This window comes from Aythya marila (genome assembly GCF_965140915.1).
Source record: "Aythya marila genome assembly, chromosome: 13".
NCBI lineage: Eukaryota > Metazoa > Chordata > Aves > Anseriformes > Anatidae > Aythya > Aythya marila.
Window position 1 is genome coordinate 15,658,106 of NC_139054.1, and position 25,289 is coordinate 15,683,394.

The following is a 25,289-nucleotide window of genomic DNA, read 5'->3' on the forward strand; positions in this document are numbered from 1 at the left end:
GCTCCCAGGGCATTGCCACGGCCTCAGCCAAAAGCAGGGCTCTGCTGCCCCAAGTGCATCAGTGGCTGGAGGAGCTGAGGGATGAGGGGGATGAGTCTGGGGAAGGAGCCGAGGTGAAGGTCCAGCTGCTTTCACCCTAGGCCGGCCGGAGATGGGGCAGGTGGCATCTGGAGCCCTGATGTGGGAAGACAAAAGCGAAAAGTTCACTGGTGCGGTGAGTTGTGAGGCCTCAACACTGGCCCACACGAGGTGGTGGCCGGTGGGAGGTGGTGGGAGCTTCGTTGGGCTGAGGGTGGGATGTGGGGTCTGAGGTGCCCAGCGGTGACTTGGAGATCATGGGAGCAGGAAGAGCTGAGGGGTGGGACTCCTCCTCCCTCATTTACACCACCCGCATGTTCACCCTCCTCTTGCTCCCTTCACAGTCACAGGACACAGCTGGGTGGATGCAGAAGGTAAGGGGGTTGACATCAGGTTTGTATTGTCCTTCCCTGGCACGTGTCCTCCTGACAGCCTCAGCGACAAGCCCGTGTCCCTTTAGGGTGCTGGAGGTAAGCACAGCACCAGCCATGCGTCTTGGTGCTCCCCCAGGCAGGGTTTGCCCCCCAGTTACCTTTTCCTGGTGCTGAGCTCCAATGGGGCTGCTCTCGATGTGGTTCGGAGCCCCCCACTCCTGCTGCCAGCAGGGATATTTCACCCAAATCTCACCCGGTTCATTGCACACAGCCACGTTTCTCTCCAAACAGCCCACGCCAGCAGCTTGAGGTCAGGTTTTTCTTCAAAGCAGAGGCAGCTCTGGAGAAAGGTGGCTTGGGAAGCAGGGATGGTGCGACCCTGCTGGTGCCCAAGCCAGGGGAACCATCGGAAAGCCCTGGCAGGGCTTCAGGATGAGCCAAAAAGCAAAGGGACTTGACAGCAGTGCTGGGAGCCAATTCTCCTGCTCCGGGGCCCCTCCACTTCCCGTGGCCCCAGGTAGTGCTTGGGTCTCCTTGGTGAAGGATTAGGGGATTAGAGGGTTCAGGTGAGCACTGGGCACACGATTGGGTTTCTCCCCAAGCGGCACCATTTGTGGGAAGCTGTCCCGCTGCCGGCATGTGCCCAGGAAGGGAGGAGCAGGAGGGGAAGCTCCATCCCACCACAGTGGGCACTGGGATGCTCAGGGTGAGGGCCAGCAGCTGTCCTGGCCCTAAAGAGCTCATAGGGTTTCCCACCACCTCGGCTCAGCTCTCGTGGTCAGCTGCTGTCCCCCGGTGTCTCCGTGCTGGTCCTGCAGCTCATGAGTTGCCTGAGCATTGCCTCCCATCAGATCCACCTGCTTCATGGGGTCTGCATCCCTCACAAGGCTTTCAGGGCTGCTTTCATCCTTCTGCATCCCATCACTGCTCTCTTCTGTCCTTGCCAAAGTCCCTGGACGCTTGTCTTGCTCTTCTGCTCCCCAGGCTTTTCCCAAAGTGGTTCTAGGGCTGGCTGCATGTTTCCCACCAGAACCTTCCCTCTGGGGCTCAGACTGCCCAGTCTCCTTGGACCACCCCACTGGTCCATAAAGCCACCAACACTACTACTACTAGTTGTAAGGAGCCCACTGCTTGGAGATACTCAGCATGAAGCAGGGTGATGCCCACTGCCAGGCACTCTGAGTTCCAAGGAAATGTGTGCGTGGGGATGTTTCCTCCCTGGCTCCATTCCCTGTGTGATATCTGGACGGCCAAGGGGGCAGGGAGTGGGACAAGGGGGCTGTCCTGGTGGAGGTGGGATGGGGTGGGAGATATATGACATGGTGGAGCTAGGAAGTGGTGGGAGATAGGGTGTGGGCACACAGGTGGAAGGAGAAAACACCTGGAAAAGGAGGATTTCTCCCAAAATTCTCTCTCCTCCCACAGCGACAAGACAGCCCTGCAGGGAGTAGGAGATGGGGACCCCTGTGGCCAGGGGACCCCAAGGTGTCCCCATCACTGGGCTCTGGGGCTGGCTGGGGCTCGGCAGCCGGCGGTGGCCGGGGCTCTTCCAGCTTGCTGCCGGCAGCGCTGTTTGCCCGCCGTTATTTAAGCATTCATCTTGTTCAAGCACCACTTCAGGGCAGGCTGCCGGCTGCCCCAGCGCTGCAGGGCTGGCCGTATCTTGCCAAAAAGCAACAAGAGCCTTCCTCCTCCCCTCCCTCACTTTCCCCAGGGCCTCTATTACCCCAAATAAACACTCACTTTGGGTAATAGTTAACTTTAATGGCTCGGTCCTGGCTTCGGCTACACGATAGGGCACCACGGGGAGCCTTGAGGGGTTTATAGTCCTCGGGACGGAGGAGATAAGGGAGGCTGGAAGGGAAGCGCTCGTGGCTGCTGTCACGGCGTCATTCCCCCTGGTGGAGGGGCAGCCACGGGCCTCTCTCCACCTCCGGCTCCAAATTTTAGCCCTCCTTGGTTGCTCCCCTTCCAGCCCTTGCATTTTACAGGAGACGGGAGGCTGCCGAGGCCTCCACAGGGCTGACCCCAGGCTGTGTGAGCACCAGCCCAGCCCCGGGGCCTGGCAGGGAGCAGGCAGGCCCCTCCATGCCCCACTGGTAGCCGCTTCTCTGCCGAGCGGCAGAGATACCTGACCAACCCGCCCGGCAGCTCTGTCTCGCTGAATTGTGTTTTCCCGAGTCAATGGATAACTTTACAGCCCCCGGAGAAGAAAACATCAAACAGCACAACCTTGGGCAGACAGCTATCGGCGGCGGGGCAGACGGGCCGCGTTAGTCACCGGGAGGGGGGACACCGATAAAGTTCAACACCAATCCCACCCTGAAAGTCACTGCCATGGCCACCGGCGAGGCTCAGCCTTGTGGCCTGGGACACCTCTGTGGGCCTCCATCTTCTCCAGATCCCCACCACGTGGCCCATCTCCACCGAGCCCACCCCACCACCCGTCTCGTTGCCTCCCATCACTTCCCAGCGTTGCTTCCTACACCAGGACAAGACACCCTGGGCACCCATGGGTGCTCCCCAGGGTGTGGCGGCCCAGCACACAAAGCTGGGCCCCCTCCTCAGGTTTTTGTCTCCCCCCGCCTCCTCCTTCCCTCCCTGTCCTTGACCAGCCGCGATCTTGGCATTCCTGCGGCTTTACAGCCCCATAACCACGCTGGGACAGGCAGCGGGATCCAGGCAGGGTTTTACAGCCCCATTGCTTCATCGCAGGAGCACAAACAAGGCCAGGACGGCACCGGCAGTGGGGGGAGGCTGCAGCAGTGAAAGTCATGGGGGGGCAAAGGGGTCCGCAGGCCAGGAGAGGGGCTTTTGGCAGGGTGAGGCCCTTGTGCACTGTCTTGAGGGCCCATTGGGAAGAGCCTGAGTTGAGCTGTGGACCAGAGGATATTGGGGTTTTTTTAATCGCTGCTTTCTCCTCTGTGTTTCCAGGACCCTTCCCAGAGTCTTGCAGCTCTCCCTTGGTGCTGCCCAGCACAAAACTCCCCACGCTGTGTCCTCTCGGGACATCCCAGCCCGCCTTTGAGAGGAGCAGGGAGGAGCAGAGCATCACCACCCCTAGGAAAACTGGGGCTGGGGAGAGGGAAAAGACAAAGATGGGGAACCAGGGGCATGCAGCCCCTTTCCTCAGTGCTCCAACGGGGACAGCCCTGCTGGCCTTGGCTGCCTGCTGTCCTCCGCGTGCTCCAGCCAGCCCTGTCCCTCAAAACCGGGGATGGAGCAAATCAGTCTTGGCAAAGGGGGATAGAGATCGGTGAGCAGAGACAGACAGCCACGGGTGTGCTCAGGAGGCTGCGGCCCATGGCTCTGGGGTGTTCCCATCCCAGAGCAGCACCACCATGGATGAGGAGAGAAGGGGCCCCGCAGCCCCATCCGCGCTGTGATGCCCTCTGTGGGTTCCTCACTGCAGCTATGCTGAGGAAAGCCACGCTGGTTTCACGTGCAATAAAAAAGCCACTCTCTGGACTTTCATGACGTCACGGCAGATCTTTCCTCTTCTTCTCGATCTCACCAGGGACAGCTTGGCTTCGCAGCCAGAGCCAAAGTCCGGGGCACAATGGAGTGCCAAAGGGCAAGCTGCAGTGCATGGCAGGAGGAGCTGGATGGGTGCAGGGTGCTTGGGCAGGTGACGCCTCTCACCACGGGAGCTGGGAAGGTTTTCAGCAAAGAGGAACAGCATCCTGGCTCCGTCCATGCCAGCCAGCGTGAGAACATGCATACATCAAAAGGAGTTCCCGCAAACACTTGCAGAGCAGGAGATGGCTTCACAGGTGTGTGGCTGGACATCCCACTCTCCCTTGTCTTAATCAGGTCATCCTGTGGGTGATAGCGAAGTCTGGAAACAGCCAAGGGAGGAGAACTTGGAAAGAAAACACAATGCAACACCTGGGGGTTGTCTAAAAGCCATAGGAGAAGGGTGTCAGACAGCTCCTCAGCACCGCAACACACCTCCAGCTGAGGGAACTTAGCTGCTGGGAGGAAGAGGAGGTTTTCCACGGAAAATATGACTATAATGCAAGGCCTATGGCAAGCAATAAGAAATTGTTGCTTTTAATGTGGAATAAGGCTCATGACCACACAAGAGTAGCCAGGAGGCAACCATGGGAAGTGGTCACAAAGGTGCTGGAGAAAGCACATGTGGTCCAGCCAGGAACAGCTTAGTTCAGCCTATGTATATTTGTATATATAATATATATTATATGTATTTATGTATACAGGCTGATTATCTATCTATATATGCACCTACAAATACATATTTTTAATATTTGCACGTTTCTGTAAGTGCAGGTGCATGCATGCACAAGGCGTGAGCTCAACAGCCCCGGCTGAAGCGCAGCTGTCTGTTTGCATATGTATAAACCTGTGTATATACACACACAGAAGGACACAGAAGGGGATTTTTGACTGCCACCTCCCCAGCTCAGCACTTCCTTGTCCTGTCTCCTGTCCTTCCTTGTCTTGTCTCCCTCCTCTGGAGGAGGAAGATGCTTGTGCTCCACTCCTTCTTGGCCCAGGGATGCTCCTTCTTCCCTTCCAGGGAAATGGTGTGGTCAGGCTGGGATGCCCTCCACGAGCCAAGCATTCATGGAGAGAAAAAAGTGCCTCCTGCCCTTCTCCTTCTCTGCATGGCACCGCAATGTCGGCTGGAGGAAGCACTCAGCATTCCTCCAAAGTGTCAGCCTCGGCCATGTAATGGCACTCACTGCGTTGCCTGGTGCTGTGGGTTAACGCCACGCACTGATCCAGCCCTGCTCCGTTACCTTCTTGCCTAACCCAGCCTAACAAAAAGCTTTTCTCCTTTTATTAAGCCCATAAAATCAACACACGCATGCACAGGCAGCAGCAGGCAAAGGTAACAGGAGCATCTGCAACGGGAGGGAAGAGAGAAGAGAGACAACATCGCCATGTGATAAAATTTTATTACAAAATATTAGATAGATTAAAAGTCGTAGGGAGTTTCGGTGTTGGGGGGCTGTGTAACAAACAAAAAGCATCACTGGAAAAATAAACCTTCTACCCAAGTTTTCCAGGTCCCAAACATTTTTTCTCGCTGTGCTCGTCTCGGGCAGTGAACGATCAAGTCCAGCCCGCACAGCCCCGCCAAGCGATGCAGTGCTTTCCTATTTACAGCCTCTTTCTGCTATGATACAAGCGCCTCCCGGCTGCAGAAAGCCAGGTTTGTTCTGCACAAAGCATGGAAATGTCACAGGAGAAGACCCCCGGGGTCACAAACCTTCCTCAATGCCGCCTGCGTGCCCTCCCTCCGCATCCCTCCCACCTGCCCCAGCTGCTGGGGCTCACGGGCAGCACCGAGTGCATGGTTGGAGGCAGAAATGGGGGAATAAAAGCCGAGGCGTTGCTGTGGACTCTTTCCTTTGTTATGGAGTGTTGCCTTTGCACTAGTAAAACATTTGCATGGCAGCATTTTGCATGCGGACCAGAGGTGCAGAGCTGCACAGGGGTGGGGTTTGCGTTAAGACACGTCTTCCCCTGCCATCCCCTCATCAAAAAATAATCTCAAATACAACAAATATATATATATATATCTATGTGAGGATGAGCAGGTGCATTTTTTTCTGTAGTAAAAAAAAAAAAAAAAAAAAAACAAAAAAAACACAGGATCATTGGGAAAATTATTCCAAGTTCCCCTAAAGACTTAAAGCTGCCTGTTGCTTGGTTTGGCTTTCGCTCTTCGCCAGCAAACGGGTTTTGCACCCCGAGAGCTGGAAGTGGCGGTGGCTGGAGGTTTGTCTCCCCAAAATAAAAGGGGAGGCAATGAAACCCCTCTGGGAGGGCACATGAGGTGACGCTGGGAGGTTCAGCCTCGCCTGGAGGCTGGCGGTCACAGCACGCAGCAGGGGGACGAGGACAGGACTGGTCCCAGCACAGTGGCGTTGGGTTCCCACCAGCCCCACCGAGCCTGTAGACACCGGCAGTGGCTCCTACACTACCCTGGATTCCTTTGGGGTGAGCTCAACCCACCCAAGAAAGGAGAAACACAGCCGTGTTTGTGCCAGAGGGGGGTTTCCATAGGCAAGGACTTCGCCCTCCGCCCTGACCCTGCTCTGTGGGTCTCCAAATAGAAGCTAGAGGGGGAACCAGTGCTCCTCCCAGACCCCAGTGCAGGCAGAGACCCCACAGCCTACAAGGTGGAGAGGGGACAAGCCCGTTCCTAGCCTCAGCACCGAGGAAGCCTCCTCCGCTCACCGCCATGGCAAGTCACAGACAATTCAGTGCGCCGGGGTGCACCTCACCCCTCCTCCCCTTCCTGCTGGGTGCCACGGGACAGGAGGAGGACGACACCGTGCTCACACAAAGACCTCACCGCTGCCAGGCCTGGCCACATCATCCCAAAAGCTGCAACCTCTTCCTCCTGGCACGGCAGGACGGGCTGTGTGCGCCGCAGGTGGGACCAGCTTTACTCATCGAAGGCAAAGAGCCACCAGGAACCTGGCCGCGGATTTTGGCTAACCTGCAGCTGGGGCCCTTCCTTCACATTTCCACCGCCTGAAGATGCTGCGGGTCGGTTCCTGGCAAGGAGACACCTCCACCTGCACGTCCCTTCAATTTGTTCAAGGAAGAACAAAAGGGGAGCTGGGAGAGGGTGCGGGTGGAAATCAATATTCTGTTGAGCACGCCGGGTCCGTTTATTTGTTCCTTATTTACTTATTACCTCCATGGCTGCTGGTTAAACTGGCATGGCCTGGTCCTTGTTCTGCTCATGCTTCACCCCTGGTAGGCTTTGAAGAGGAGCTGAGATGTCCCACGCATCACAGCACCCAAGGAAGAGGAGGACGGTGCCTTGCAGAGCCCGGGGCAGGGAGCCGGTGAGGTAGGTAACACGATCACAGTCTGAACAGCAGGATTTATCGGAATTTGTTTCGAAGACGCCTGTTTGTTTTTTTTTTTTCCCTCTTCCCTTTCTGTCTAAACTTGGTGAAACGGCGACAGCGCACCATCAGTGATTGGCAACGACTGGGTCTTTGTGTGCGTGGTGAAGGCAGGGGCAGAAGCTGCCCGCTGGAGGAAAGGCACGGCGTGTTCTGGGAAGCCAGGGCTTACGGGTGGGTCTTCTGCTCCAAAACCCACCCTGGTCCTCCCAGAGTCCCCCGGAGTCACATTTCATATTGGAAGTGGAAATGCTAAGGACACAACCAGGAAACCTGGCCGAGCAGGGCAGACACTCACAGCTGGTGGCCAGCAAACCAGGGGTGGGCTCGATGGGACAGAGCTTTTGTCACCCGCTTCTGCGCCGTCCCTTGCTTGAAGGCACGTCAGGTCAGTACTTCATGCTTTCTTCCATGCCCCCAGAGACACTGGGGTTGTCAACCCAAGCAGCCCCGCTCCTGCGCATCACCAGTGCCATCCACAGCCATGACACGGGGCAGTCCAAGAGGGTGGCACCGATGGTGGCACCTCCCAGGCCCACCAGCCCATCCCAGCCCTCCTCGGGCACCCCAAAGGCACCACCCGAGAGGGGCAAAACGTCCCCACGAGCTCGGGACGTGAAGGACAGCTGCTCCCAAGTGACAAATAAATAGCAGGTTTGCTGGAAGAAAGCCCTTTGCCATCCAAGGCCCATCGCCCCAGCGGTGCAGGGAGCCTCGTCACAAGATCAGTCTAATTATCATTTCTTTTTAATGAGATTTCTTTTAAAACCAGGAACAGCGGGGACGGGGCTCGCCCGCTGCCCTGCCGGTTGATCTCGGCGTGGGGTTGTTCCTATGTACAAGCGGAGGAGAGGTCCCCTCGGGGAAGAGTCCCCAGCTGCTCTCAGAGACGTGGCGGTGGCGGTGGCCCCCTAGTTCTGGTGCCGCTTCATGTGGAGGGCCAGGTGGTCGGAGCGGGAGAAGCAGCGGCCGCAGGCCAGGCACTTGAAGGGTTTGGCGCCCGTGTGCTTGCGGTAGTGCCGGGTCAGCTCGTCAGAGCGGGCGAAGCGCCAGTCGCAGCCTTCCCAGGTGCACTTGTAGGGCTTCTCGCCTGCGGGGAGGGGACACAAGTCACCACACACCCATGGGGACGCCGCTGCCACCCGCCCACCCTGCGCCCATCCCTGTGCTGGTGCTCTGCGCTACCAAGGGGCACTGCCACGGGAGGCCCTCTTGGGTAACAGAGCATTTTGGCAGAGAAACCTCCCAGAGCTCTTCTCTTTTTCAGCCTGAAAAGCCCCAGATGGCTCTTTTTGCCGTTGATACGGGATCAGGGCACACCAAGAGGAAGAAGGGGCTCCCCGGAGCCTCGCGTCCCCCCCGCAGCCGCCTCCCTGCCGCGCGGCAGCTGGCTGCAGGCAGGACATTGTGTTTGCACCACATCACCACGGTCGGGCGGGCTGATGTCATGCCTCCTCCCCGCACACCTATTCCCCAGCCCCGAAGGAAATCAATGCCATTGTGCAACCCCTCCGCCAGCTGGGAACCGGGCTGGAGAAGCTCGTGCCCGCCTGCAGCTCCCAGCCGCCGCGCTGAACCCTGGCTGCAGCCCTCTCCCTGCCTGGGCGTGGTGCTCTCAAATATTAGCCCTCGCTCTTAACAGCCTGAACAAGCAGGCAGAGTTCAGGGAATGTGCTGACTTTCCCGACCTCAAATATTTACCGTTTCATCGGCCAATTGCTGAGCGCACCATCGCGGCATGAAGGCACGTACGCACGCAGCATGCATGCACCGGCATGTGCGCGGTGCTCCGGCACGCTGGCTGCTGAGCGGCCGTTCCTGCCCCCGCCCCGCTGCCAGACAGGCTGCGGATTTGGCCAGGAAACAGAAAACACACGGCCAGGGCAAGAGCAGAGGCAGCCGGCACGCAGCGGAGGAAATACTGCAGGGTCGGAAGGGCAGCCGCGGAGATGGAGGAGATGGGGCAGCGAGGCCGCGTCCTGCTCCCCCCCCAAAATGCTGTGTGCCAAAAAGCACGGTGGTTTTATGTCGGGGGGGGGGAGGGTAAATGCAGTGCTTGCAGCTGTATCTGATGGCAGGCTAGGGGGCTGGGGGGCTGCTGGTGGTCGTGGTGGCACCCTAAGGTGAAGGTGGGATTCGCTCTCTGCAGCCACATTGTCCCAGGCAGGTGACCCGGCTGGGTCAGCCCCACCAAGGCCCTTTAGCTTCAAACAATACCAGGTTGAGCTCCAGGACGGAGGGAAAATGCTTTCCATTGTCCCACGAGCTGGCTCCATCTCCCAGGACAGCACGGCAGGGCAAGCTCAAACAAAGGGCCCAGGCTGGCATTCCCAGCCCCGGGGGGCGGGGAGCCGCCGGGTTATATATTTAATCTCACAATGGCACCCAGGAAATGAATGGTGTCTCCGGGAGATGAATACAGCCCAGCCCACAGCAACGGGCAAAACCGCAAGCAGAGACCTGGCTGATGCTGAGCTCGGGTCCCGTGGGTGCCCTGACCCCTTCCCGGCTGGTGGGCGGCACAAAGTGGGATGAGTGCCAGCTGCGTTTGAGGCCCCACAGTCAAAAACAGAGCAGGAGACCCCAAAAACTGAACACAGCCCCCCGAAGCTCACCAGTGCCATCCCTGGGGTTGCGCAGACGAGAACCCAAAGCTCTGGATTCCCGTCTTTTGCCCCCAGCAGCAGCAGCTGCCCTGGCTGCTCAGGTCCCCCCCCCTCTTGCAGGTAACCACGCTCGCGTTTCCAGCCGCGTTACTGGGAAACACGGACAAACAACTGCACTTTATTGGGTTCAAAAAGCGCCCACGTTTGCACGGATACAGCTTTACAGCACGGCTTGCAGGGACGGCATGTGTCTCCTACGGGCCGTGTCCCCAAGCTGTGCTCCGAGCAGAAGGGAACAAGAAATTTTAGTGGCCCCGATGGCCGCTGTGACAAAGGCGTATCGCCACCGGCCCTCGGCACCGGGACAGCGTCCTTCCTGCGCCTCGCTGCCACCCCTTGGGTGTCGTTCCCTGCCCGGAGAAATATTGTGCCTCGTGCACAAAGCAAACCTCCCGGCGGGCTCGTTGGAAGGGCTGATAAGGGGGACACGGAATGGAGCCAAGCGCAAGAGCCGATTCCCAGCCTCAGGACGGGTTTTGTTCGTTGTTCATAAAAAAGAAAAGTGAACTCTGGGCCAGCTTAATTGCTTTCAGTAAAGATCAGCCCTCCTATAAAAGAGATTTATGAGGGCACTGATGGTTCCCGAACTACCTGGGGATCTGATAAAGTTTCAGATATAATAAATGCCTTAATGAGGAGACCTGTGCTTGAATGCACAAGTGAGCTGGGTCTACTCGGGGCCAGCTGGCTGCGGTGGGAGTGCTGGGGCACCAGCCCTCCTCTCCCCACAGCACCCTCACCCTGCAACCACCCTCTGCCTGCATTCAGCAGCTGCCCACAGGACAGAGGAGCTCACCACGAGCCCAAAAAGTCCAGCTGGGGAGCCACGGGGAGGCTGGACACCTCCTCAGAGGCTGTTGATGTGCACCACGTGCCAATTTTTCTGGCAGGATCAGAGCTGGGAGGATTTGGGAGGTGTGGAAAGAAAATCCTTCAGACTGCAGGTGGCGGAGGCTTGCGGACACCTCCTCCTCTTGGCCCATTGGGAGAGCTCCCTGAGGATCTCCTAAATCCCAGACCATCCCTCAGGAAGGCAGGGAAACCACGTAGAGCCACCCAGCGTGGGGCTGGCAGGGTTTGCTGGTGACTTGGTGCTCTTACCTGTGTGAGTCCTTTGGTGCGCCTTCAGGTGGGAGCTCTTGGTATAAACCTTTGTGCAACCTGCGAAAACAGCAAAGACACGGCTTCTCTGTGAAAAAGGGGCCCTCGCTGCAACAAACCTACAGCCTGGGTGTTTGAGGTCAGGGACAAAGCAGGCCTGAGGCGCACACTGGGTAAATAGGATGCAAATAAGCCTGGCCACCCCGTTCTGTTTCAGCAGTATCTAAAGAGCGTTTGTTCTCCAAGACAGACAGACAGATGTTATTCTCCGAGCCAGATGAGGGGTGAGATGGACCCCGGGCAGTGGGACACGTTTCAGATCAGCAGCAGCAATTTCAATCAGAAACAATTTCAATCTCAGCAGAAACACTGTGATTTCAGCAAAAGTCTCAGCAACAGGCACGGCCAAACGAATGGCTGTCAGTTCAGGTCTAGAAAAACTCCTCGTGCTGCCTTTATGGCCCTGCTTCATTTGGGTTTGACATGTATATTAAAATATGAATTTGAATTTTTACGACCTGTGTGAGCAACCCAGCCATATTTTTTTTTTCTCTTTCCACGCTGTCTAACGAAGCCTCTTGCTGCCTCCGCACCCACTTGCAAAGCACTGTTTATTTTCCCAGCGCTGGCACTGCTTCCCAGCACAACCCCAGGCGTGCAGATGCTGTTTGCCATCCCGGGGAGCCCTCAGGTGACAGAGCAGCAGTGTCCCTCACTGCTGGACTTTGCAGACACTAAAAGCAGTCGCCAACCCAAGGGAGATGGCCCCGGGCCTGAAAATGGCTGAACTCTTAACAAAGCTGTGTTCCTCAGCGGGTTTTAGTGAAGGCCCCCAGCCATGCACTGAATTCCTCCTTCCACCAGCTTAATCAGCTTTGGGTCCAACCTCCCAAAAGCCAGCAGAGCTCTCAGCAGCCTACATCCCTCACGACGGCTGCTCACGAAGACTTGGTGGCATTGCAGTGCCCATTTTGGGGCTCCTGGTGGGAGCTGAGTTATGTCCCACCGGTGGATGTGGGCAAAGAGGAGCTAGCCTGTGCAGAGGAAACCCCACCTGACTGGATGGAAACAGGGCTGAAACAGGCCCAGCTCCACACAGGAGTAGAGCGTGGCTGAGTTTCATTTCCCTGTGAGCACGCAGAGAAGTGCTGGGGCCACCGCTTGGAGGCTCTGTGGCCAAAAAAATAAAATATAAAAAATAAAAAATAAAAATAAAAATAAAAGAGAACTGGGGCTCCATGGAGAGACCAAGAAGGCTGCTGATGGAAATCCGTAGATGGTTTGCCAACCCTCCTGGGAAAGAATAGACAGCCTTGCAGCATGGTTTCACTCCTGGAGAGCACGTGGCTGAGCACACCAGCCCACTGAGGCAGCAGGTTTTTGGGAGCATCCCCATGTTTTGCTGGCACTCCCTGCCTCTCAGAGCCAGGCTTGCCACTGCCAGAGCGGGAAGAGAAAAAGGAGAGGTAGCAAAAAGGCAGGGCCAGCCCCTTCTCTTCCCTTGGTGGGGGTGACCTTGTTTCTCCAGGGCTCTCCACCCCGTGCCACGCTGCCCTGCCTCGCAGTCAGAGGGGTGCCTGATCCGCAGCCTCCCTGAGCCAAGAAGGGACCCCGACACCAAGCCAGCGCTGTGAGCATACCTGGGTAATCGCAGTGGTGGATCCTCCTTTTCTCCAGCTCAGGGTTGTTGCGTCTGTTGTATTTGGGGGGCTGCATGACAATGTGCCCTTGGGAGAGGCTCCCAAGGCTGTTGGGGACTGGGGGGACCTGGGATGACTGGACCAGCTTCAGTCCAAAAGTGGCTTCATAGGATGGTGGGGGAGAGATGGTGTTGATGAGCTCTGGTTGATTTTCTGGGCTGCCGGGCTGCGAGTTGGGGGGCGAAGGGGGCAGGTTCACCCCCGGCACGGGGTAGAACTGCCCTGAGATGCTGAAGTTTCCCTGTCCTTGGGAGACATGTGGGTACTGCTTAACCGGCCCTCCGGGCTGGACAGGTCTGTGGAGCACACTGGACATGGCGTTACCTGTGGACATGGTGACGCCGCTGAGGCTGTTGATGGCTGTGGTGCTGTTGGAGGAGGGGGTCAGCGGGGTAAGGTCAGCGGTGCCACTGCCAAGAGGCAGCTGGTAAAGCTGGGCTTGCTGCGGGCTGCTGGACAGCGGCATCTCAGAGGGCATCTCCTGCTTGATGAAGATGTTGTTGACGGCCACGGACTGGGGCATGCTGAAGACGCTGGTGAAGTCAGGCAGGGTCTGCGTGGAGCCCGCGGTGGAGGAGCAGGGCTGGGCGAAGCTGGTGCCGGGCTCCGTCTTGATCTGCGGGAAGGGGGTGAGGGGCTTGGGGGGCCGGTAAAGTCCCGTGCGCAAGTGCGTGGTGTCGGGCAGGATGACGTTGATGTTCACGCTGTACGGCGTGGAGCTGGGCTTCTCGGCGGAGAAGAACTCGTCCACCACTGAGGCGCTCTCCCGGCGGTACTTCTTGTCCGGCATCATGGGCACGGGAGGCACCTGGCTGGAGAGGTACTTGTCCATCTCGGATCGTCCCTGCGGAGGGAAATACAGAGAAGAGAGGTTGTGAGGGGCAGTTTGACGTGGCGGCGATGGGAGCTGGACATTCAACAGGAGCTTTGGCTAGAGGGAAACCAGGAGAGAAGCAAGAACAGCCCGTGAGTCAGGCACTTGCGATTGGGCTTGGGTGCCTGACTCAGCCCGGGGTGAGTCACCCTGTCCTCTGTCCCACCGCCCTCCGACCTACCTGCAGTGCTACCAAAGGCCGAGCCAGGCTGCAGTTAAGAGGGAAGTTCAGCCTGATAACGAAAAGCCAGGCTTTGGCACAGTGCTTCTGCCACGCCAACAAGGGCAGCTAGCACCGGGCAGGGGATGAAATCAGCTCTGCCCCCGTCAGCAGCACAGCTGGACACATTGGGAGCAGCCCACCTTAGACGTGCTGGCTCTGGCCTGCTTTAATGCATGTACTGCATTCTATTCTAGGACTGAGACGGACAAAACCAAGAAAATTAATTGAGGCAATTAATTGAGAGTAATTTGGGCTACAGCCCTAGAAACATAAGCGATGCTGGCACTGGCTCCACAGACTGCGAGCCTAAAACTGAAGCGGCCAGGCATGCCCTCACTGCCTCTTCTTGGTGAAGTGAGTCAGCCCTCACCCAACCTTTGGCTGAGCTCTGCAGGTCTGGTTCTCCAGGCTGACAGGACCTCCAGCTCAGACAGCCACCGCTTGTCAGGGTTCATGCCTGATGCGGCATCCGACTGGATCCAGGCCCGATAATTCAGCAACCTGATGGAGCAACCCGCTAGGAAACTCATCCCCTGGCATTTGATGACTCGAGTTCTGCTCTTTGTGGTTAAAGGCACCAGCGCTAATGCTCCTCTGTAAAGCTACAGCCTTTAATTATGTGGTTATCCCTGTGCCGAGCTCATTGCAAAGCTCTCGTAGGCTCATTCATATGTAGAGGAGCTGGCAAAACCACCAGGCTTCCCTGGCAGAGCCTACAGCGTGCTTCGGGAGCGCAGGCTGCTTCACCCCACGCCCAGCACACTCGAGCCGAGGGCTGTGCAGCTCTGAACTATGCCACCGGGCCAAAGTCATCCCTGCTGCAAGTTCATTGCTTTTATCAGAGCTGGACGGGATCCAAGTTACTCTCCTCGCCCTTTCCAGTGAAATGCATCACCTGTGCTTCCAGTGAATTCAAAGAGCCTTTGCACCTCAGCAAGCCACACTGGCACTGCACGGCTAAGCCGGCTGCCATCCAAACACGGGCACATGCCACCAGTGCTCCCCAATCCTCAGGGGTGGAAAAGCAGCACCCAGGTCTCCTGAAACACCCAAACCTCCTGCACCATCCACCCCTGTTGCGGCGAGGGCACCCAGGCTCAGCAGCAGTGGGAGGGGAAAGCCAGGGACCCTCCTCACCACCAAAACCCCGGCTGCCTCTCTGCTCCCCGCTGGGAGAGCCGGGCCACAGGCTGGGAGCAGGGTGCTGGGTGCCGTGGCGCTGAGCCCTGCGCCCACCCTGGCACCTCACCGTACCCCTGGGGTGGGACCGGAGGCTCCGGATGCCGCGCATACCTGAGCGATGAAACGGCCCCACTTGCCGGGGGAGCGGGGCAGGGGGGAAGGAGCTGGATGCCTTTTATTTCTGAGCTTCCCTTATCTCTGGCATTTGAGTTTCTCACCTTCGGTTCCCAGGCAGGTCTCCCCCCCACACACACACACACACACACACACGCTCCAGCGGGTCTTTATGCGCTGGGTGGCCGAGCAGGTTATTCAGGGGAGAAAAAAGAGCTCTAAGTTGAGATCCCAGCCTGCACCCAGAGCCCCAGAGCCCATCCGTCCGTCCACCTCCTGCACTGCTTGCCCCTGCCCGCTGTCTCCCAGCCCTCTCTCTCTCTCCTCGGCCCTACCTGCAGATCAAAGTCTCCTTCCTGCCACTCCATGGAGCCTGAGAAATCCACTTCTGATCCTGAGCAGCCCCGGGGTCCCGGGGAAAGGGGGGTGCAAAGGGGCAGCTGGTCAGGGAAGCAAAGCGAAGGGCTCTGATGGGACCGAGCAGGCTGCCAGGACTGCCCTCGGCTGCAGAACCACTGCGGGGACCCTGCAGGCGAAGGCCCCACCCTGCTGGAATCCAGACGGTCACTATGGTGCTGGTGATGCTCCAGCTCCCACACCACCCCTGGGATGTCCTCGGAAGAGCCGCTCGGTTTGTTTGTGGCCCAGAAACACCCAGCAACCCATAGGCAGTTCCCCACTTGCTGGGCGCCGAGCAAATCCTCAGCACCAAGTCGTTGGCCCAAGCACCTCCCACCCAACGCTAAACCCAAAAACAACCCTTCAGCCCGCAGCTGGCACAATAGCCGGGCTGACTACGTGCTGGGCTGCCTTCCTGACGTGCCTGGGTGGGATCCAACTCACGCGTCCCAAACGCAGGTGTCTCTACCTGGCTGTGGCTTACGGCTCCTTTCACAGCGGGTGGCGACACGGGTCACACGGGCATGCAAGCCGTGGAGGAGATACCCACACGTGGAGGAGATACCCATGTAGGTGCCCAGGTGGCTAGCACAGATAGAGACACCATGAGCATGAGGAATGCACCCCTGCCAGTGAAGGAGCGGAGGTGCTGCCACGTCCTCACCACCACGTCCTGAGGGGGCTGCTGGATGGGATGGGATGATGGGGGGTGCAGGGGGATCTCTTACAGGTACCTCTCATGAACAGGGGTAGAAAGAAGCGGAGGGAGGAAGGAGAAAAGTTCTTCACCTCGAGAATGAGCGGCATCCGCTGTTCCATCCTCATGGGGTGCAGCTGTGGAACAGACAGGGCTGGGTTAGTGGGAAGGTCCCCCCGAAGCCAGGTCACCTCCCGCATCCCACAAGCATCTTCTATCCCCACCGACCCCTCCTGGCACCCCCAGGACATGGGTTTTGGGGACAGCCGGAGGAACAGCCAGCTGTGCAGGGAGACTGAGCAGAAACCCACACCCCAAGCTGTCCTCTCCAGCACCCCATTTCCACTGGGGTTTCATCAGCAATTCTCCTCGGAGCTTAGCCAGGGCTGGGGAGCCATCCACCAGAACCTCCATTTTGAGGTGGGATCGTGGCCATGCCATCACCCTGCCTCTGTTCACCAACAGGGATGGTTCTTTGGCTTTTTTTCGGCATGACTGCAAGGGGTGGTGAACACCGGGCTCCATGACAGGATGATCTGAGGGACACGGAGCCTTTGTATTTGCGTCTAAATGGAGGATGTTCCTTGTGGGGAGACGATAACCATGGCCTTGAGAAGGCAGGTGGTGAAAGGGCGAAGGGCACGGGAGCTGCTGGCCCCACGTGCTGTGGGGAAGCATGTCTGGGTCAGAGCTCCAAGGGCTCCAGGGATTTGTGTCCCATCATCTGCAAGGAACAGCTTCAGAAACACCTGCGTGGTGCAGCCAGGCTCCCTCACAGCCTGAGCCTGCAGGTGGTGGCCCCACTGCTGCAGCCACCCCTGGTCTTGGGGTCAGCCAGGCCAGGAAACCAACACACCCCCTGCCGAAACACAGCAGCAAAAGCACAAAGGAAGCATCCGAGGGCAAAGCAGGCCAAGCCAGGAGGAAATCCTGCGGAGGCCGAGCCTCTGAGCTCCTTGGCCAGCCTGGGGCAGGTCCTGGTGGCAGGCTGTGGCCCTGCCCAGGGCGGCCCTTCAGAGGGCAGCTGAGGACACTAGGGTGGCTCCCATGAGGCAGGAGCAGCCAGGGATGCTCAGCCTGTCCCTGCCTCCCCGTCTGCCAGGCACGGGCAGGGAATTAACCATTTTCTTGCCCTTTTGAGGAGGATTGAACCAAACACATAGCCTCAGCGCCCAGGTCTTCTCATTACTGCCAGAGCCACCCCCACCACAGATCCACGGAGGAAGACTCCGAGGCCTCACAGCTGAAGGACCAGCAGCTCTCTGGTGGGTTCAGTGGCCCGGCTTCCCCTATAGGCATTTTAATTAGCAGTGCCATCACCACAATCCCTGCAGACGAGGATGATTCGGGCATGCCCCAGCCTCCACCAACTGCATCGACAGCGGTGCCAGGAACCGTAAAGGAGTCATGGGTCACCGGCTGGGGCAAAAAGTGAGCCAAGGGGAAACACAGCCAAAGCAGACATCAACAAAACCTCCGTGCTTGAGAGGCATCTCCTCCAAACTGGGCTTTTTGTTTTGACCAGCAAAGGAAAGCCAATAAGAATACCTTACGGTGCAATAAAAGACTTGAATTCCTGTATTTTCCCCTCAAGGTCACCATATCTATTTCTGACTGCATAGCAGGGTCTTCTCAACCAGCCAGAGGAAAAAGGGGGGAAAAAAATCCAAGCTGGCAAAGGAAAGGATTCTCCACTGCTTTTTTTCTCCCCTAGTAGATGCTCCTGAGGCCAGCAGGCTCTGCCCCGAGTCCTGCTCTGCCAGCCTCCAGCTTCCAAACACCCCACAGGAGCCTCCTGCCTTGGGGGCCTTCATCACCCCTCATCCAGACCTCACCAAGGCTGAGGAGCTATTGGGGCATCGATCAACACACCGAGTCCCAGACTCAGCCCCAGATCTTTCTGCAGGACACACAAAAACGGGTGCGTGAGCCAGCCGGGCCCTTTGGGCAGCGGTCAACTACGAGCAGCGTTAGAGGAGCGCGAGGCGCTGCCGAGGCAGGAGGCGGGCCGTGTCATTCCCATGATTAAACGCTTTCTAATCTGCAGTTGATAAATAACAAACCGCCATAGAAACATCAAATGTTGTCACCACGGGGGAACAGGGAGAGAGATCAATGTTTGCTAAACAGGCGACGAGCTCGTGAAGTTGGCAGAGGGAGCAGTAGTGGGGGGGGGGGGCAGGGGAGAGAAGGAAGGACTTTCTTCATTTCTTGGCAGCCTCCAGCCCTCCTGGCCCCAGCCCCTTGCTGCTCTGCCAAGTGGGGGCACCGAGCCCCAAACCCCCTCCCCAGCTCGGGGGGGACCTCCCGGAGCACTGGCACGCGTGGGCCAAGGGCTGCGGTGTCCGGGCCGTGGGATTACACAGCACAGGCTCTTTCTCCTGCCTGCACCTGCATGCAACTCCAGCCTCCAAGGGAATCAGCAAACAATGGGGAGGATAATCATCAATCAAAAGCCACGGCAAGTACCTGGCAGTACCCCTTTAAAGGGACACGTTATAAATAGACTGTATTTATATACAGATTTGGTTCAATATCAGCATTTATTGTCTCCCTAGTTAAATATTGACCTGAGTAAATATTTGTTTCTCTGATCATTTGGTTTTGATATTGACCTCGATCGACGTTATTTTCTGTTTGTTCCTCAAGTCTTCTGGAACTCTCTGCAAAACGGGATTAGCAAAGAAAGCCCCGGGACTCTTCCTTTCAAGCACACGGGGCCAAAATGTCTGGCTGCTGTGAACAGCCCAAGCACGACTGCAGGCAGCACGGTGAGCCCTGGGCTTAGGCAGGTGGGTGCCACAGGCGGGCTCCTCTGCTTGCTCCATCTCAAAGAGGTGAGGAGCGACTCCGAGAAGCTAGTGCTGCTCCTGATGCATTAGGTGCAATGGGGCAAGAGGCATTTCACTAGCTTGGGCCACCTGGAAAGCAAACATCTAAGCTGAAGTCTCCGTCCAAGGTCTCTCTGGAGCCCATGGAGAAGGCTGCCAGAGGTGCCCTACCCCAGCTGCTTCCCATCTCGAGGTGTTCATGTCTTCCCACTTGCAGGAGCACCTCCTGGAGCAGGATGAGTCACAGAGATCCACCCTTTCTCCAGGTTCCCTCCAGGAGCTCATGGATGGTGCAGGAGCTGAGCCACACCACGCCAGAGGGTTATTCCCAAGCTCTTTTCCGCTGCTGTGGTTGAACTACTCGAGTTAATTATCACTTCTTCTAATCAAGGGATTTCCTTGAGCCCAAGAGTCACCACTGAGGCAGATTTGGGCAGCTGGCCTCTGGCTTGGCCAGTAGGCAGCAATGCTTCCACAGGCTTGCCGACTCTGTTTGCTATTCCTTTCCTCTGACAGCAGATAACAACCCACTGAAAGGCCATCTACCTCGGGTGTCTGTCACAGAAGCCAGGCCACTACAGCCAGCAATCCCACAGGCCAGAGAAAGCAGGGCAAGCACCCTGTCCATCTCCAAGGTCAAGTGCCCAGAAGAGGAGCAACCAGGCTCCAGTGGGGCTTTAAGAGAGCGAGCAGAAATAATGGACTGAAAAATAACCGGGACAGACCTTGGAGGCACGGAGCTTGGAGGAAGCTCGGGCCCGGCTGCACCATCTCAAGGCCCTGCTGAACACCACGAGCACCTGGCCCACCTGCCCTGGGAGGTCCCATGTCAATATTAGAGTATTTCCACGCTGGTTTCTCCTTTCCCAGACCTACCAAGCACAACCTCAGCACAGAATGAATGCCTGAAGGGAGCCCAAAGACCATGGGTGGGAAAGGGGGACAGCCCTCTCCTTGTCCCTGTTCTGCCCTGGCAGGAGGACAGCTCTCTGGAAGTGTGCCTGCATGGGAGGGGAGGACACCCCATAAGGCAGTCGTGTCTTTGTACACAGCTTTCTATTCCCAAAATGCTGTTGCTCAATAGAGGCTGGGGCCAAGCCCGTCGAAGCCAAGAGGAGGTTCTCCATCAACCGAGGTGGGCACCCACAGCTGGAGGCAGGAGGCTGCGCTGGGCGGGTTGTGGTATGGATGCTTTTTCTGGAAAGATTAAATGATCCAGTGCCACTTCAACTCCTGGAAGATCAGAAGTCTTGGAGCTTTTTCAGTCTCAGCTAAAATCTGCAGGAGCTCAAACGCTCCCCAAGTTTCCTTATGCACATTACCCGAAGTTGAATTTGGAGAGCCGTGCTTTCCAGTGGCCGTCCCCTGTTGCAGCCTCCGCGCCAGCACTCCCTCCCCTCTGAATCTGACAAGATGGAGGCTCTCAGATGTCACCGCTCCCCAGGATGACCCAGACAAATTTATCCACTCTTTTCTAGCAATTGCATGGCCACAGGGCACTGGGCTTCTCCTTGAGCTCTCCCATGGTTCCCAAACCAAGCGTGACATGGAAGAGGCTGTTAGAGCTTGCAGGGAGCTTCCCCCGGCTGGGCTATGGGTGGGATTCATTCCACCTCACTCAAACCATCCAAAAGCTCACACTCATCGCCCAGCCTCTTCCAATCAGACGAAAAGGTGCACATTCCCAGGCAGGGTCTGACAAAGGCAGGGTGAGTCATCTGCTGCTTGCTGGGACTTGTGAAGTCCTCCTGGCAGTCGGTACGCAATAAGACGGGCCAAAAAAAGCCTGTTTTTTCCCAGTACAATGAGCAAGGCAGACCCAATACCCCATGCACGTCTGGGAGAAGCAAGGTCAGGTTTCATGCACGGACAAAAATCCCACCGTCCCGGCAGCCCTCAACTTCCTCGCCAAACCAGTTAGCGAAACAAAACAAAACAAAGCCTAAGGCGTGTGAAAACATTGCGTTCGAGTGAGTAGGTCTTTGGGCCAACTTCTTTCTTCTGGGCTCGCATGGCACCCGGCATGGTACAGGGCCAAGTAAATACTGCCAGACTCACTCCGTGGACTGAGAGGACTCCTGCCCCTTCCAGCGTGTACCCTGCCCTATAGATTTCCTAGCATCTGTGCTTCCAGGAGGGTCCTTCCTCCACCCCACGAGAAGCAAGCCTCAAAGATTGTCCTCCAGACCCCTTTCCTTGGACAAAACCTCTCCTTCCATGTCTCCTCTGTAAAGGAACGAATAGCCAGTTGCTCTAACTAAGGGACGCTGATTAGGGAGAGGCCCAAAAGGACAACACAGAACCTCCAAAACACCAAACACTGGAAGCTGCTCCCCACAAAGCGCTCTGTTCTACAGTCTCAACCGCTTCGGAGCAATGTCCAAAGTTTTCCTTTCAGATTAATAAACCTGGGTCATTCCCACCTGTCTGAGAATGCCACCAAACCTCGCATCCCTTGCGAGGGTTTCCAGTGGAAAACACTCAGCCACTGCTGGCTGCAGCTCTCTAGGCTAGCCAAGTGGAAAAGGATGATGTTGTAGGGGTAAGGTTGATGCAATGGGCTGGGCTGGCAGGTGAGCAGGTATCCACATCTCCCTGCCCGCTGCGGGATAGCTCACACGTGTGGAACAGTTGCCTTGGATGTGGCAGAGGTGGTAACAGATGGATAACACTCTTCCTTCCTGCATTTCTGGAAGCTGAAGGACCTGACCTGACTGTACCGGGACTGATTTCTCACCTTTTTTTTCTCCTCCTTGTATTGGAAATGCCACAAGGAGCAAGGTCATGAAATACGCTTTCACACTGGCAAATCCTGTCCTTGGTGGAAACTTGAAGGTTCCCCATCACATTTAAAAAATAAATAAATAAAAAATATTTTTCAAAGAATTCTCCAAGCATTTCTGAGCACAATGAAAGATTCTTTGTTTGAGTTTCAATCTGAGCCTGGAAGGGGCTGAACCTCTTTGATGTGGGAAACAGCCCGTGTTTTTTTTTTTTTTTTTTTCTTTTTGAGAGAGAGTTTTCATGCTAGCTCAAGTTCTGAGAACATCTGAATTGTAAACAGCGGTTATCCAATCCCCAAACACCAGCGGTACCCTGTGACTCATGTAATTCACCAATGGAGCCCACGGAAAGCAAATATTCTAATCAAGGGGCTCAGCTAACAAGACGGTGGTAAGCGCGATTATTTGCAGTGGATGGGTTAGATAAAGGAGCTCAGTGGACCAGGGAATGGGAACAAAGCAGCGTAGGTAGCTGACCAAACAGGTTGGAGAGGGAAAACTTCACGGTGGATGATGCACCGGCCAAAAATGAACTGCCCTAGACCTTCGTGAGTAATCCCAGCCGACGTGTGCTTCCCACAACCCATTCAGGAAGAGCGATAAAGGGAAATCCGTTGCGTTTATTACGGAGCCGGCGTCCCCTGCTCGCTTCCTCCCTCGCATACCTGCCCGTGTGGGGCAACGGGGGACGAACAGGGAAGGAGGCAGCCCACCTGCGGTCCCCCACTCGCCTCCTCCCCTCCTGGGGCCGTCCCGCAGAACAATCGCCCTTTGTGCCCCGCTGACAAAGCCACGGTGCTCCCGCGAGCCCAACGTTGGGCCCAGACACCTCGTCCCGCACCTCGCCTGCCCGGGACGTCTGTGGGATTGGGGGATTAGGCAAAAATAAAAACCGCCGGATCAGATTTCACATGAATTTCCCCATCTTTGGCTCACTGGTTTTGGGCCTGCTCCCTCAATGGGGTCTGGCCTGGTCCGAGCCCATTGCCCCCACAGGCCCGAGCCCTCCGTGGACTCCATCTGGGTTCTCTGCGGCCCCGCAGGCACCTGCCCAGCAGAGAGCCCATCGGATTGCAAATCTGCAGGCTGGTCCTGGCAGCACCAGGCTCCAGCTGACCCCAAAACAAGGGATCCAGCCCTGGTGGGATCCAGCCCCCGGGCAGAGACCCGGGGCTCAGCTCCCAGTCTCTCCGCTCACACTGGGAGGGATCAAGTGATCCCATCCCTGCCTGCCCAGCCTGTAACTCAACATCCTTCTACTGCCCATTCTCTTGCTGCCAGCACCCTTGGAAAGGGGATTTTGCCCAAAGGCAGGCATTACTGTCCCCACCGGGACCCCTCTGGGCCCACAGCCCTCCCCAGATCCACCGAGAATGGGTGACAACAGGGTGGCCGTGGGGACAAGGCAGAGGGACAGCTCGAGGGACACCATCACCCCCCTGACAGCTCCCGGGCCCCCGGGGGTGCTGCAGGGGGAACATCTCTTTCTCCCCTGCAGTGCCTCCCTGGACGCGCCTTGGGTTCGGTTTCGTTTAATTTCCTTCTCCATCTCCCTTCTGGCATTGGCCTCTCGGGATTTAAAGGGGAAAATGCTACTTTTGGTCAATCTAGCTCAAATCAGAAAGGAAAAAACTTTTTTTTCTACCAAATTCTTTCCTCTCCTTGTTTCATTTTGTTTTGTTTTGTTTTGTTTTTGTAAATTTGGGGCAGAGCCACTGGAGAGGCAGAGAAAGGGAAAAAAAAAAAAAACAGGCGCAAACCCCACGAAGGCCTGACATCCACCCAAATTAATAAAATTTTCAGCAGCACATAGCCATCAAACCCTCACAGCCCCGATCAAGCAGCGATTTGTGCAGCTCCGAGGAGCGAGATAAGGAGGCGAGCCGGTACTGGAGACCACTGTGACCACAGCTGGGTGGGCTCAAGGGGGCACTGGTCACCTCCACCCCACCTCGGGGGTCTCCCCTCCAAGGGACGCAATGATCCCCCCAACCCAGCCAGCCATAGGTGGAGGGCAGGGGGGGCCCCGAGGTGTCCCCACGGGGTGGCCACGGGGCCAGGAGCCGCCCTCCTGCCACCTCGCGGGGCCCCGGTCCCAGCAGTGCTGGGGACGTGGGGCTGAGCACCAGCCACAGCCCCGTTCTCCCCGTTTCTCCTAGGGGGGGAAAGCGGCCGAGGCAGCAATGTCCCGGCTGATGGCCACCAAGAGCGGCCTTGTGGTGGGCACCCAAAATCTGGGGTGTTATCCCCAGCCAGGGCAGGGGGAGGCCACAGGCTGTGGGATCTCGAAGCGGAAATCTCGTGTGGTGGAAATATAAATAATCGCCAGAAAAATGTCCCCCCCTTTTCTGCCATGCGTGGGAGCGATCCCAGTGCCCACGGGGTCCCCAGTGGGTGGCATGGGGTCCCTGGTGCCCCCTCCCCGGCTTCTCCCCCTGCTCCGAAGCTCCAAAACGGCGGCGCAGGGAAGGGAAGGAGAAAAATACAAAACTGAGTGCGCCCTGGAGCTAGAGCTGCGGAAGGGAAAGGACGAGCGGACAGAGTGCTGAAAAGCGGGTGAAAAAAGAATTCAACCGAAGACACGCCACTATCACCGTGAAAAAAAAAAAAATAATAATAATCAAATAACGAAGGGGAATTCAACCCAAAGGCACGCAGCGATCGGCCTTGGGCTGGAGGCTCCAGCAGCACCTGAGCAGGCAAAAGCTCCGCCGGCCTCCACCTTACCTGCGCCAGGTCGGGAGAGTTGTCCAGGGCCCGGGCGGGCGGCTTGATGTCCTCGAAGACGGAGGCGTCCTCGCCGGGCTCCCCCGACATGGTGACGGGCTTGAGCGGGGTGAACGCCGAGGCGTCCTCGGGGAGCGGGGCGCGCAGCACCAGCCCGCTGCTCATCGCACCCGCTGCGGGGCCACGGGGCTGGCGGGGAGAGGAGGGGAAAGGTGGGACGGGGAGGGCGGGGGGGATACGTAAACGGGGAGAAAAAGCCAAGGGGAAATTGATAGAAGGGGGAAAGCTGAAGGGGAGGTATGGATAAGGGGGGAAATTTGAAGGGGAGTCTATACGAGGGGGGGATTTCAAGGGGAAATGGGTGAAAGGGGGGAATAGGAAGGGGAAGGATATGAAAGGGGGAAAAGTCGGAAGGGAAATGTATAAAAGAGGAGGGTTTTGAAGGGGTTACCTATGAAATGGGAGAAAAAACAAAGGGGAAATCTATAAAAGGGGGGAAAAATTGAAGGGGAAATCTATAAAAGGGGGAAAATTTGAAGGGAAAATCTATAAAAGGGGGGAAAATTGAAGGGGAAACCTATAAAAGGGGGAACATCTGAAAGTAAAATCTACCAAAGAGGGGGAAATTGGAGGTAAAACCTATAAAA

At 57.0% G+C, this 25,289-nt stretch overlaps 1 protein-coding gene across 2 annotated transcripts; it reads right to left on the minus strand.

The window, feature by feature from the left end:
- Nucleotides 1-5,385: 5,385 nt before the first annotated feature.
- LOC309883283 (Krueppel-like factor 5) lies at nucleotides 5,386-25,289 on the minus strand. Of its 2 annotated transcripts, XM_082771212.1 has the most exons (5): nucleotides 24,643-25,289; nucleotides 16,394-16,438; nucleotides 12,753-13,656; nucleotides 11,113-11,172; nucleotides 5,386-8,435 (listed from the first exon to the last, which is right to left on the minus strand). In XM_082771212.1, exons 1-5 carry the CDS (start codon nucleotides 24,805-24,807, stop codon nucleotides 8,257-8,259), a joined length of 1,353 nt encoding a protein of 450 aa, XP_082627338.1. In that variant the 5' UTR covers nucleotides 24,808-25,289; the 3' UTR covers nucleotides 5,386-8,256. The 2 variants fall into 2 exon arrangements, with proteins under 2 accessions (XP_082627338.1, XP_082627339.1); XM_082771213.1 differs by lacking the exon at nucleotides 16,394-16,438.

Coding starts and splice junctions, on each gene's coding strand:
- LOC309883283 (XM_082771212.1), bottom strand. CDS start 24,807: ATGAGCAGCGGGCTGGTGCTGCGCGCCCCGCTCCCCGAGGACGCCTCG. Junction 13,657..16,393: donor GGATGCCGCTCATTCTCGAG/GTGAAGAACTTT, acceptor TTCCCTCCGCAG/GGACGATCCGAGATGGACAA. Junction 8,436..11,112: donor GCACCAAAGGACTCACACAG/GTAAGAGCACCA, acceptor CCCTCCCCGCAG/GCGAGAAGCCCTACAAGTGC.